Genomic DNA, 11,872 nt, shown 5'->3' with positions numbered 1-11,872 from the left:
TGCAGCAGGCGCTGCAGATGGTTTTGTGGTTGTTGAAATAACAACATTCTTCCAATCCATTCCTTTTTCAACAGTAATAGCAATTAATTGTCCTACTTCAACTTGAGTTCCTTCAGGAGCCTATTAAATAAATGTTTAAATAGATACATTTAAGTGAAATCTAATGGAAAAATAGCTTAATGATCAATAAAAATTATATACCAGAATCTTAGCAAATACAGCTTCATCCTCAAATTCAAAAGTCATAACAGCTTTATCTGTTTGGATTTCTGCTAGTGCATCTCCTGGTTCAATTTCATCTCCTTCCTTTTTAAGCCACTTTACTATTGTGCCTGTAGTCATTGTTGGTGACAGTGCTGGCATGGTAACATTATTCCTGAAAAGAACAATTTTTGGATTTTTAACAGTTTTATATATTTTTTTCTATTTTAATAAATACATACTGGCCAGGAGGTGGTTCAGCTGGTGCACTTGCAGGTGGTGCACCAGCTGGTGTAGGAGCTGGTGAAGGAGCTGCAGGTGCAGCTGATACAGTGTCTGGAATTTCTACAGATTTCCAATCTTCATCAGTTTCAACTGTAAGAGCTATTAATGTTCCTACTTTGATGTCTTTGGTTCCTTCTGCTACCTAAAAAAATATTCCAGAATAACTTTTGAACTTGTATTTCATAAATATTGTTTATAGAATTTTAAATCTTACAATTATTTTTGCAAGAATACTCTCATCATCAACCTCCATAGTAACAATTGCTTTATCAGTTTGGATATCAGCAAGTGCATCTCCTGGTTCAATTTTCTCACCTTCCTTTTTCAGCCACTTGACAATAGTACCACTTTCCATAGTGGGCGACAAGGAAGGCATTAGGACTTCCTTCCCTTTGACTGAACATAAACAAACAAATTTTAAATTGTAAAAAATTGTACATTACACAATGAACAAAACATATAACTTTAAACTAATATGATATCTGATTGCATAATCAACCAAAATAATGTCACCAACACATGGTTACAACATATAATGAATGAAAAATAAGAAAAATATGTGTATTTAATATGTTCAATGTTAAAATTTGTACTGTAATTAATGTTATTTCAAATAAATATTATTCGAAATATATGACTGTACGTTAACCTCAATTCCATCGCGAATAAGTATGTAAATGAAGTATTTCTAAATAAATTGCATACCATCGAGAACCCAGCTTGTATGGAAACATGATCGTTGATATTTTGATGGCAGGAAAATTCGAGGTATTACACGGCTACTATTTTTAATGGAAATAAGCGCAATCCTAGGTATCATCATTTGCGCCATGTTTGATATGAAGCAATTAAGCGAGTTGTCTATCTACACTTATGTACATTGAGATTGCTTAGAAGCAACTTTCGACCTTCTCAATGAGAATCTGTTTAGGAGGGGAACACCTCCCACTTAGTACTTTTTTCAAAAATATGTGTATTACCACTTTTTATTAAATAATTAGCTATCCTCTGTATTATATTCTTTTTTGATAAAAGATTTTAACGCCTCTTTTCATCAATTGCACGAGAATTATATGCCTTAATTTTATTTTTAGGCAACATATTAGTGCATTTCGTTGTACACGTGGTCACTTACATAATTGTAGCACATAAGAAAGTCATTAAATATAAAGCGCGTTAGGGGCATCGATCATTTACTGAATTTTTATACGTTATTTCAATATTAAATTTTATAAATGAAATTTATTTTATATACATACAGACGTAAAGATAAAGTTGAATAAATTTTGTAAAAGGATTTATCACATTTTTCAATTTATACTTCATATAGCAAATATTTATAATCTTTATTCATTTTTGTTATTGTAAGAAGTTCTAATTAAAATTAACTTTCGTGACGTGTTACAGTTAATATTAAAATGAATCGTGTCCCCGGCATAACAAATTATTTATTAAATTATACAAATCATTCGATCCTTAAAGTGAAAAAATATACAATGTAGAAGATCAGTGACATTTAAGCCGATATATACTGGATTCCACGAGTTTCTTATAAATGGTTGATCTTTATTGAGCATCCATTGTTAGACAGGCGTCTTACAACACATGATTATGATACATGAGTGAATGAGGTGATTAATTGTCGCAAGTTGCTGCATGTTGTACGTCTGTTTATAAGGTATTGCGATCACTTAGCCCATATTCAGATATCGCGGTAAAATTGTTCAGTCCTCATTCTCTAATGAGCATCCAAGCTCTAAATGCAGGGATTTTATTGGCTCTTGCACTCTTGCCGGTCTGCATTTTGTGGCCAATCACAAACTTTGTTATTCGTTTGCCAGATCAATTTGTTGGGACACTTGAATTTCATCGGTACTCCGTGAACACATTCATAATACTGTAAATATAAATTGCTTGTATAATATATAATATGTTGAAAAAGTCGAAACATTATTTATAAGTTTTTCATTCGAGTTATGTGACTACTTACAGAGTGACAGTCTTTAGAGGGAACAAATCCATCGGTGTTTTCACAATCGATCTTCTCTGCTTCGCCAGTATCTATTGGCTGAGTAGGTTCGGATTTATCTGTATTCTCTGTGGTGGAAGTTGTTTCTGGTTTCTCAGTAGGTTTCTCTGTAGGTTTATGAGTCGTAGACGGTTGAGGAGTCAGAGTAGTTTGAGTGGTTTGAGTAATTTGAGTGGTTTTAGTAGTCTGAATAGACTGTGTTGTTTGAATATTGTCTGACGAAGTAGTGCTTGGTGGTTTTGCCCAGTCAGGCTGAAAACATAACGATAACAATCGATCATGCTGAAACTACGTTTAAAAAAGTGATTTCATGTAGTGACTAATTGAAATTATTTTTATAAGAATATTATTTGTGTCTTAAATTGACGTCTTTTTTAGTTTTAACAAAATTATTATATTTTACCGTGGGGGTGGTAGGGAAATCCTTGTCTGGTACAGTGTATCCCTTTAATCCTTGATTAATGGTCTCCATTAGAGGGTTAGGGTCACCGCAAAGTCCCTGAAAATCGTCCATATCGATAGCCCAAACCATGACTCCGGCGTATCGAGACTCCTTGATGAAATCGATCTTATATTTTACGCTCTCCACGTTCTCGTAACCGACCCATTGTGTTCCTGTAATTATTTATGTAACAATGAAATATAACTTCTTACTTTTTCATTGCACTGTCAAAAAGTTAAATTCATATTTGTATATACCTTTGTACATGTATGGTACCTTGCCGGCATCGTCAAATTTCTGGGTCCAGTTTCCATTTGGAGCTTGCAACCTGGTACAAATCTGTAAAAGGAATATTTCGTATAAAAAAGATGTATACACAACAATGCTAATTTTTGTTTAATGTTATTTTTATCGTCAATTGCTTTTACCTCGTAGTAGGAAAGGAATCCTTTAGCTTGAGTATATTCACCAGGCTTACCACCACCAGCCTCTTTGTTGATATAGGTACCAGGCTCATAATTGTTGTTGCTCTGACTGAGGGTGAACGTACGCCCATAAAGCGGAATACCGACGACCAGTTTCTTCGCTGGACATCCTTTTTCTTCCCACAGCAGAAGGCCATCGTGCTTCAAGAACGAACATTCAGTAAATAAATTGATTTATTTACATTTAGTAATTCCGTTAGATTCACTTTTTAATCGATAATTATGTGAAATTTTATATTAATTAAATAAACTATTTTTCGACAATTTAATCAATAAAAAATTCTACCAAAAGAAACAGGATTTTTAAGATAAAAGAATATGGTATAATAGAAAATATAATTGTATGAGAAAAATATGAATTTTTCGAGGTCCTTACCACGTTCAATTTTTCATAAGCCCACTGATCGTGCGGCCGACGGTAAAGCGGACTGTGTACGTCTGCAAATCCGGCCCAGTTACCACGAAGATCATAAGCCATTACATGAATGGCGTCCATGTTTCTACGAAAACCATAACATGAAATTCACCATATTTCATGAAAGTAATCATTACGAATATCTCAAGTAATTCTTTTAATATACATTTTACAGTCCACATCTTCGTAAAAGGAAAATATGAGTTTAATTACTTGCACAATTCTGGCACATGGTATCCCTCATCCAGGCGAAATTTGGCCATGGGTACAGCCATCGTGAGCTCCCATCCCTTGTTTTCCTTATCGAAAGCACGTCTCAATTCTTCGACGAAGTAAAAGAACTGGTCCTTATCTGAAAATCTACCTCCTCTGTCGGCAGCACCAGGATACTCCCAATCCAGATCGAATCCATCGAAACCATACTTATGCATTGATTCTAAACATATGAAAGAAACGTTACAATTGTATTACAGATTTCACGCTGCTTTTAAGTGAAATAAAAAAAAAGTAAAAAAATGTAATGTTTCACGTTCAAGGTCATATCAGTTCATAAAAGACAATTTGCAATCTTATGCAGCAAAAAAATGTAAATGACCTTGAAATCTCAGAAAAATGATCTGGGACAAGGTGCTCCATCTACCGTAATATGCACCTTTTTGAATCGAATAATTCCACAAAAAAGAATTTACCCTACTTCTAAAAGCAGCAGAGTATATAATGTTTTAAAAATGGAATCGATATACTAATGTTATAAATTAAAGCATTAAGCAAAGTCATTAATATTTTAAATGTGCTTACAATCTTTCATTAAAGCTATGTAGTATTAAGCCTCTATTACCATCTGCTCAATAATAATTGCTGTATTGGTAAAAATAAATCAGCAGGTTAAGGGAAAGACGGTTGTAGGTAAATGGTTTTTAACCAGCCGTCCGCAATGGCGGGGCTCAATCGTCGCCTACCGTTATTCATGAGACAATAAGTGAGATAGCCTTATTCTGTTGTGATTAGCTGATTAACCACAAAGAAATCATAAATTCTCCTCCATATTCCATTTTCTGGTTTTAAGAAGCTTCGCTTTTATCTAATCAGGCTATATTTAAACGCTTAACCGATATTACTACATATATCGCTTCCACCAACTGTACAAACTGTACATAGTTTTCAATCCTTCCAACGATTGAGAATCTCACCGACTACACTCTTGATGAAAGTGTCGCGTCTCTGCTTCATGCTGACCAGAGCACTGTACTTCCTACCACCCTCTCCCCAGCCGCCAACAGCCAGAGAGGTTTTTAAATGAGGATACTTGGATCTGAGATTGTTGAAGGCAACGAAATTGCCCATATCGACGTCCAGTTCTGGATCCAGGATGAGCACCTCCCAGGTAACATTGCTTACTCCGATGAACGAGTAAATGATATGGGTGCAGAGGTCACCCGGAATGTCGTCTATACCGTAACTACCGACATCCGGTCGATAAATTGCCCAGTTGCTGAAGTAACACGCTATCCTGACAGGTTGATCCGCTGAAAATTAGAAATCCTGTTTTACCCTTTGAAGTTTGAACAATTTTCCCTTGACTCTCATTTGACTTGCTTCGTTTCAATATTTAGAAAGAAAAGGAACATTACCCTGAGTTTAGTTACTTAAAATTTTTATATACATACGTTAATTTAAAATTTAAAAGATCAAAAGGTGAATGAGGGCTTCTGCTCGTTTACACTCAGAAAGGTTAATCGTCTTATTTTCCATTTTTCCATTATCCTTAATCAATCGATAAGAACGTGTTTCCAGTTATATTCGTATCTTATCGGAAACTGGTAATATTCGCTTACCTGTCGTAGAAGCAAGAACCGCAAGCAACAGAGGAAGTGCCAGAAGATTCTTTCTCGATATCATTTTTGGATCTGTAAACGATTAAACTTGGTTAACTGTTCCTTAATGCAATTTTATTAAATTAATGTAAAACAGTTCATCTTTTTATTCATCTCCAAAATTTCCATTACTTTTACAAAATTGCAAATTAAAATAAATCGTGGTAAAAAATATTTTCTTAAAAATAATTAATATTTCACAAAAGGTCACAGATTTCACTTACGCAAACGGGCACAGTATAATACAAAAATATTATACTGTTGCTTTTAATAAATCAGAAAGAAATGAATGAAACTTTTGTCAGAAACAAATTATCCAGCTTTTACAGTTCGATAAGTGAAACCTCTCTTTTCATTAAGAATCTAAGTAACAGTTTCGCGTGAGGAGTAATTTCGAAGTGTCAATCGACGCTTGTCAGCGTGAACGTCCGCTTAGGCTGACTATCACGGCACCTTTAGAAGACAAACGTTCCACCTATAGTTTGATTGGCAGCACCGGTGGTGGACGTAGAATGATCGCTTCATCGAAACGTCGTTCTTCAAACGCGATTTACACAGACTGGTTTCCACTAAAGCAAATACCGTGACATCTCCGTGAAACTTTTTTTTTTATCAGCAATCTCACGTTATTTCCGTTCCCGCTCGAACGCCTGGCTAACGACCGTGTCGCTTCGAGATCGACATATCGATCTTAATCTCGAAATCACTGCTTCAATTGGCGTGAACATTATATATTTGATCAATTTCAAAAAAGGATGATTTCTTATAAAAAAGATACGTCGAAATTTCACAAAAATATATTTCCAATTTCGATTAACTTTTTGTATAAGCAATCACTCTTTGCCTGGTTGTACCACGATTATAAGAATACCCTTTATTCGCGAAAGAAAAATTCTTCTTTTTCGAACAAATTATCGAAGTGTCAACGCGATTTCTTTCGATGACACGTTCAACGACGCCCTCCTCGGTTCAAAACAAAAGCGAGTTTGCGAGAGTAGCGACACCAGCGGCATAGAATATTAAAAGTTCATTACCTTTTCAACTGGAGTTCAAACACGAGCACCGAAAACCGAGACGGCGCGTCATTCGATGCACACACGCGAAACGGGCCAGTCGATAAATGTCGACTCGAAAGATCGAGTTGCAAGAACGCGTTTATAAAAAGCAGGCTTCACCCCTTGCTGGACTCGTGCCGGGCAAATTGCCTGATAAAATATCCGATCTCCGGATTGTAACGCAACTTCTTTTCGGTTCAAACCCTCCCTCCTTTCCCACTGCCAATAAAATACAAGTTTCTCTCGTTCCAAACAGAGGGTATTGTTAAATTTTTAAATTAGTTTGGAAAGAGACTAATTTTGGCTGAAATACAACCAGTAACAAACGTATGTACAAAAATTTAAAAGTAAAAGAGACAAACTTTTTACTTTTAAAGCAATCGTATTTTAAATAAGTGTCATATGTCGACTTTTGATATTTCGTAAAATGCAAGATTCACACCTTCTCCAAAAAAGCCTCATTTGTTCCATGTTATTTCCATCTTTCAAAGTAAAAGATTTTTACTGTAAAGAAATTTCTGTTGAAAAAGTCCAGTCCTTCGATTATTGACACGGAATAACTTTCCAGAATAGTTACTGTTCGAAGTCGTTTTATTTTCGCACGAATACCACCAGTTGTGAAAAACACTCGAGGCGAGAGGTGCTGAAAAATACCACGAAAGAAAAGCAATCGTCATAGCCGCCGCGTTCCTCTGACTCTCACTGACTTTAAGAATTCGTTTCTTTCTCGTTAATTCGCGAGAATTGTTTACGCTTCCTCCCCGGAACGAGATAAATTATTTTCAGTTCATTGTCTCCCACGTTTGGTCGGAATGGCAATCGAATATTGAAACGACGGAACGCGAACTGAAAGAGGAACGAGAAAATGGAAAGACCGACGACGAAGGGGGGTGGGGGGATCAAAGACGTTCTTTGGAAATTCGACGTGTTTTGCGTGAAATAAAAAATGTGGATAAAGTTAGAAACAAATTATACTCACGTCACGATATTCACGATATTTCGCGACCGCTTTAGTTTAGTAGAGTTTTAATGCGATAGTGCGTGATTTCACGTGACGTGATAGTAATGTGTTTCTACCTTAATGATTCCAGACCGCGAAAATAAACGAAGATACCGTGGCTTTTTCGTTGTGCGAATTAAAATTCCGGCTGCATCGAAGCCTTCGACTACTATTCCGCGGTCTGCAATCTGAATACAAACGCCAAGTGGAGTTATGCTGGGAAAATCTATCCAGCGAGATAATATCTCGTACTGTTAATATTCTGGTTCTTTTTGCTTTCTTTGTATAGAGAGAAACGTTTTAAGCGTTTTCGCGAATGATAATAGTGGATTGAATGGTTCGGTTTGAACGGGTATGTTAAATATAGAATGCCTTTGGGTTCTTAACAGTATTGACAGAGACATTGATACACAATCACTTTGAACGATTTTTGGTTAAAAAATAGTAGAATTCGAATTACTGTATAATATTGATGTTGAGAGAATTGTTGAGGTTAGAAAGAACTTCGAAATTTGTAATTTAACGAAGATTAATAATCTCGTAAATAATGATTCATTTTGCACGTTATCTGAAATCAACGTCAGGTAATAGGTTTAACCTAATAATCAACTCTAACCTATCTTATCACATCATAAAGTTGTTGCAGTGAACGTGTAAGTACTTCACATAATCTGACCATATAATAACTTATAATCTAAAAAACGAGATTAAAGCAAGGTCTTTTTTTAATGTATATTTAACGTGTATAAGAAGAAAACATAGAAAGACACATTAGGCTTGTAACTATAATTTTTTGTAGACAGAATTTATTCATATACAACATCTCGAATCAGTATTCAACAAATGAACCGCAGAAGACCGGCTTGCTTTTCATACGTATTCGTTGTTAGTCGTGTACGTTTTCGAGGTTCTTCCTGCTCGACAAGAACGCAGCGACGTGACTATTCGCGAGCGAGATATATACTCGAGAGACTGTGTCTTATTCTCGCTGCTACTCGATGCGCTTCGTTGATTCAATTAGCTCATAAGCACTGAGAATCGATCGATGATAGCCTTCCGTTTAATCTAACGTGATCGACATTCTAAACGATATCGAGTTGAACTACTTTATCTCGTGTGTAAATTTCACCTGCTGCTATGATAACACCGATTCTACTGTGTAAAAATATAGTCGATAAAAAGAAATCAACCAGATAGGAAACTACAGCGTCGAGTGGTGGTAATAATTAATGAAGTGTCGTCGAGGGTGCAATCTAGCATTCCAACGCACTTAAGAGGTTATGTAAATCTACATTATAAAAATGAACAACAGAAAATCCTTCAATTCGCTTGGATCTCGTTCAGGCTGACCTTCGAGTCGAAATTTAAAAAGAGGAATAAAAAAAAATGGAAACGAAGGGAAGTGGACTCTCGCCCACATGATGTGTCAGAAAAATTCCAGCGAGTTCGCATACATATTGAGAAATTGTTTTGCTCGAATGGCCCTCGATGCTCGACATCGCAATCGGATGAAAGAATAATTAGCGGTAAATGTCCAAAACATTTTTTCTTCTACTTTCGTGTGTAACTGAATACTCGATTTACCGGTAAATATGTTTACATAACTCTTAGAAGAAGAAATTTAAGATATTAAATGTTTTGGTCGGGTAATGGAAAAAATATGATTTCAAGAATGTGACTAGACTGTGGTTTTTTTACTTTCGAGAAAAAAGAATTTGTTTTTTTTCCCCAGTTGTCTCGATTTAGCGTTATTTTTTCGAATTTTGTAGCGAAAAGAATTATCGTAAGATTCATTTTTTCTTTCCATGTAACGACTTTCTCGTGAAAGGTATTTCAAACGATTAATCGTTTATTTTATTGTACGCTAGTAGTTTACGGAAATGAGTCACAGTTGACATTAATAGATTGCGTCTTATCAACAAACAGTTGATGCTTTATTGATTTTGATAACAATCTACTTCCTACATTTAAGGTACAATTAATTGATATTTATAATCAAGTGAAAAATTAATAAGAAAACTTATTACTTAAACAGACATTATTAATACCCAAAATGCATACTAAACGGTTTAAGAAAAGCGTAGGAAAAAATTATTGACGCTGAAGAGGAATGAATCACAAGATATGTTCAAAGCGGAAGAGTTACCATTTAACACCAAACCAGATACCCTAGTTTCAGCGTTTTAAACGACAATAAATTTTTAAGCATAAGATATAAATAGAGAATAAAAAATTTTGATAATAGAATTCGTCTAAAAAAATCTATTTAATTGCATTCTCCAGAGTAAGTTTAAATTGACATTAAATAATTTTGAACTAAACACTTTTTCCAATCTACTGAGGATTCTCAAACAATGAAAAAAAAATCAAAAGAAGCATGAAAGAAAGAGTTAAAAATGGTTTGGAAGGAAGCACAAAGGGGAAGAGCTAGCTGGTCAGAGTTGATGTCGAGAGAAAAGCAAAGAGAGGAGAGGACTCACCTTCACGACAAGCGGGTACCTCAGAAAAATCGTGGCTTGGCCCGAGGTTAAGCTCTCATATATACCCAGGTGGATCTCGTTAGAATTCAGGTGCAAGGGGACCGGCAGGATTGGTTGGTTCGTCGACCCTCTGCCTCCCGTCAACGACGAAGGGGACAATCATGATTCGTCACAGCCGATATCTCGCTCCGCGAACGAACTGAATGCTCCCTGCCTCTTTCGATTCGTCATCGATCCCTTTGTCTCGATCTTGTCCTTCCCTTAGCTTCAAATCGATGTCCTCTTTCGTCATATTGTCATTTCAAATGCAGACAATGCTTTCATCACAAACGATGATTCTGTATCCCATCTATGCTTTTATATGGTTGTTTTTCATTAAATAGCTCAGTGAAAAGATTCTGTCGATTTCTGCATTACCGACTAATAACTTTAATTTGGTAAATGAATTATCATAAACGCAAACTTGTATTAGTTCCATGTAACGACTATACATGCTCTACATTAAGGATGAATTAAGGAATCGTCGTTTCCTATTTAGCTTGTACTAGAAATTATAGTGAGATGTTTGTTGATAATATTCATATACATTATTTATTGTTAGAGAAATTTAAAAAAAGTAACAGTGCGATTCGAATTTGTAGGAACATTTGTCAGGTGTTCGAAAAAAATTGTGTTGATCTTTAATGGAGGTCATTTGTGAGGTTCAAATTATAATTTCTTGTTGAAAGTACGTTCTTTATGTAGGGGTTTGCTAAATTTTGTACAAAACATCACGATTCAGTTTCAATTCCAACAAATCAATGAATTTTATTTGCCCAGAAATCTGAATAATTTTTCAGCTGTTTGATAAATCGATGTACATATTGATTATTTCAATTGTATTTCAAGAGTATACATATACATACATAGTACGGGAACTTTATTGTTACGGTGTATAATAAGATGAATTTAAGATTGGACAGAATAGTAGAGAAAGTAGAATTATAACTATCCATAGCGTATCATAATAATTTATTGACTGATTTATTGGCTGATTCTTATCTCAACATTGATATCACGTTGTAGTTTCATAATTGATAAGGCATTTTTGCAAATACGTGTTTCATTTTACGTGATCTATTTTAAGCGCCTTTTCTTTTCCATAATCATAAAATAAACGATCAACATACACTAAACAAAATTCTCTAAAAAAATCTACTGAAAGCTACCAAAAAAAGGGCAAACAAAATGTATAGGGTATAAGAAAAATCCCAGCTGATGTAATATGGATTTTATTTTATTCGTGTAACAATAACAGTTCCTGTTTCCACAGCAGTTTCCTTTTACAATAGTTTGTTCGGTGTTATCGTCGCTCTAACGATCCGTTTGGCGCAGTAGCAACCGCAGAAAGCAATCGTTCGCTGGTTTCTCAGGTACCGTGGACCAATGGGGGACGTCGAACGAGTAGCTTGTCGCGACGAACATTCGTTCACGACGTTCTTGACGGAAGTGCGCTCGATCCACGGGGGGAGGGGACACAATGTTCTTAAAAAGGGCACGATGGTAACGATTGCGCGAAACGACCAATCCTCACGAGTCAAGCTCTTTTCTTTTCGAGTGCTTCTTC

General features: G+C 35.5%; 2 protein-coding genes across 2 annotated transcripts in view; both read right to left on the bottom strand.

Annotated features, from left to right (window-relative positions):
- LOC108571503 (dihydrolipoyllysine-residue acetyltransferase component of pyruvate dehydrogenase complex, mitochondrial-like) overlaps positions 1–1,402 on the bottom strand; it is a 2,997-nt gene extending 1,595 nt beyond the window's left edge. Inside the window, exons 1-5 of the mRNA XM_017933559.1 lie at positions 1,192–1,402; positions 701–882; positions 444–628; positions 202–376; positions 4–120 (exon numbers count right to left, since the gene is read on the bottom strand). Coding sequence (XP_017789048.1) covers positions 4–120; positions 202–376; positions 444–628; positions 701–882; positions 1,192–1,318 — 786 coding nt within the window. The 5' untranslated portion in view covers positions 1,319–1,402. The remainder of the gene's footprint in view (positions 1–3; positions 121–201; positions 377–443; positions 629–700; positions 883–1,191) is intronic.
- A 518-nt stretch (positions 1,403–1,920) lies between these two features.
- Positions 1,921–10,298, bottom strand: LOC108571508 (endochitinase). The gene is made up of 10 exons (XM_017933564.1): positions 10,267–10,298; positions 5,693–5,764; positions 5,048–5,383; positions 4,071–4,293; positions 3,819–3,942; positions 3,386–3,583; positions 3,215–3,296; positions 2,919–3,130; positions 2,477–2,767; positions 1,921–2,383 (listed from the first exon to the last, which is right to left on the bottom strand). Exons 2-10 carry the CDS (start codon positions 5,754–5,756, stop codon positions 2,258–2,260), a joined length of 1,656 nt encoding a protein of 551 aa, XP_017789053.1. The 5' UTR covers positions 5,757–5,764; positions 10,267–10,298; the 3' UTR covers positions 1,921–2,257.
- Between the last annotated feature and the right edge of the window lie 1,574 nt (positions 10,299–11,872).

This window comes from Habropoda laboriosa, unplaced genomic scaffold (genome assembly GCF_001263275.1).
Source record: "Habropoda laboriosa isolate 0110345459 unplaced genomic scaffold, ASM126327v1 scaffold40, whole genome shotgun sequence".
Taxonomy (NCBI): domain Eukaryota; kingdom Metazoa; phylum Arthropoda; class Insecta; order Hymenoptera; family Apidae; genus Habropoda; species Habropoda laboriosa.
Note: the sequence above shows the minus strand (reverse complement) of the source record. Positions and strands in the feature narration are given on the sequence as shown.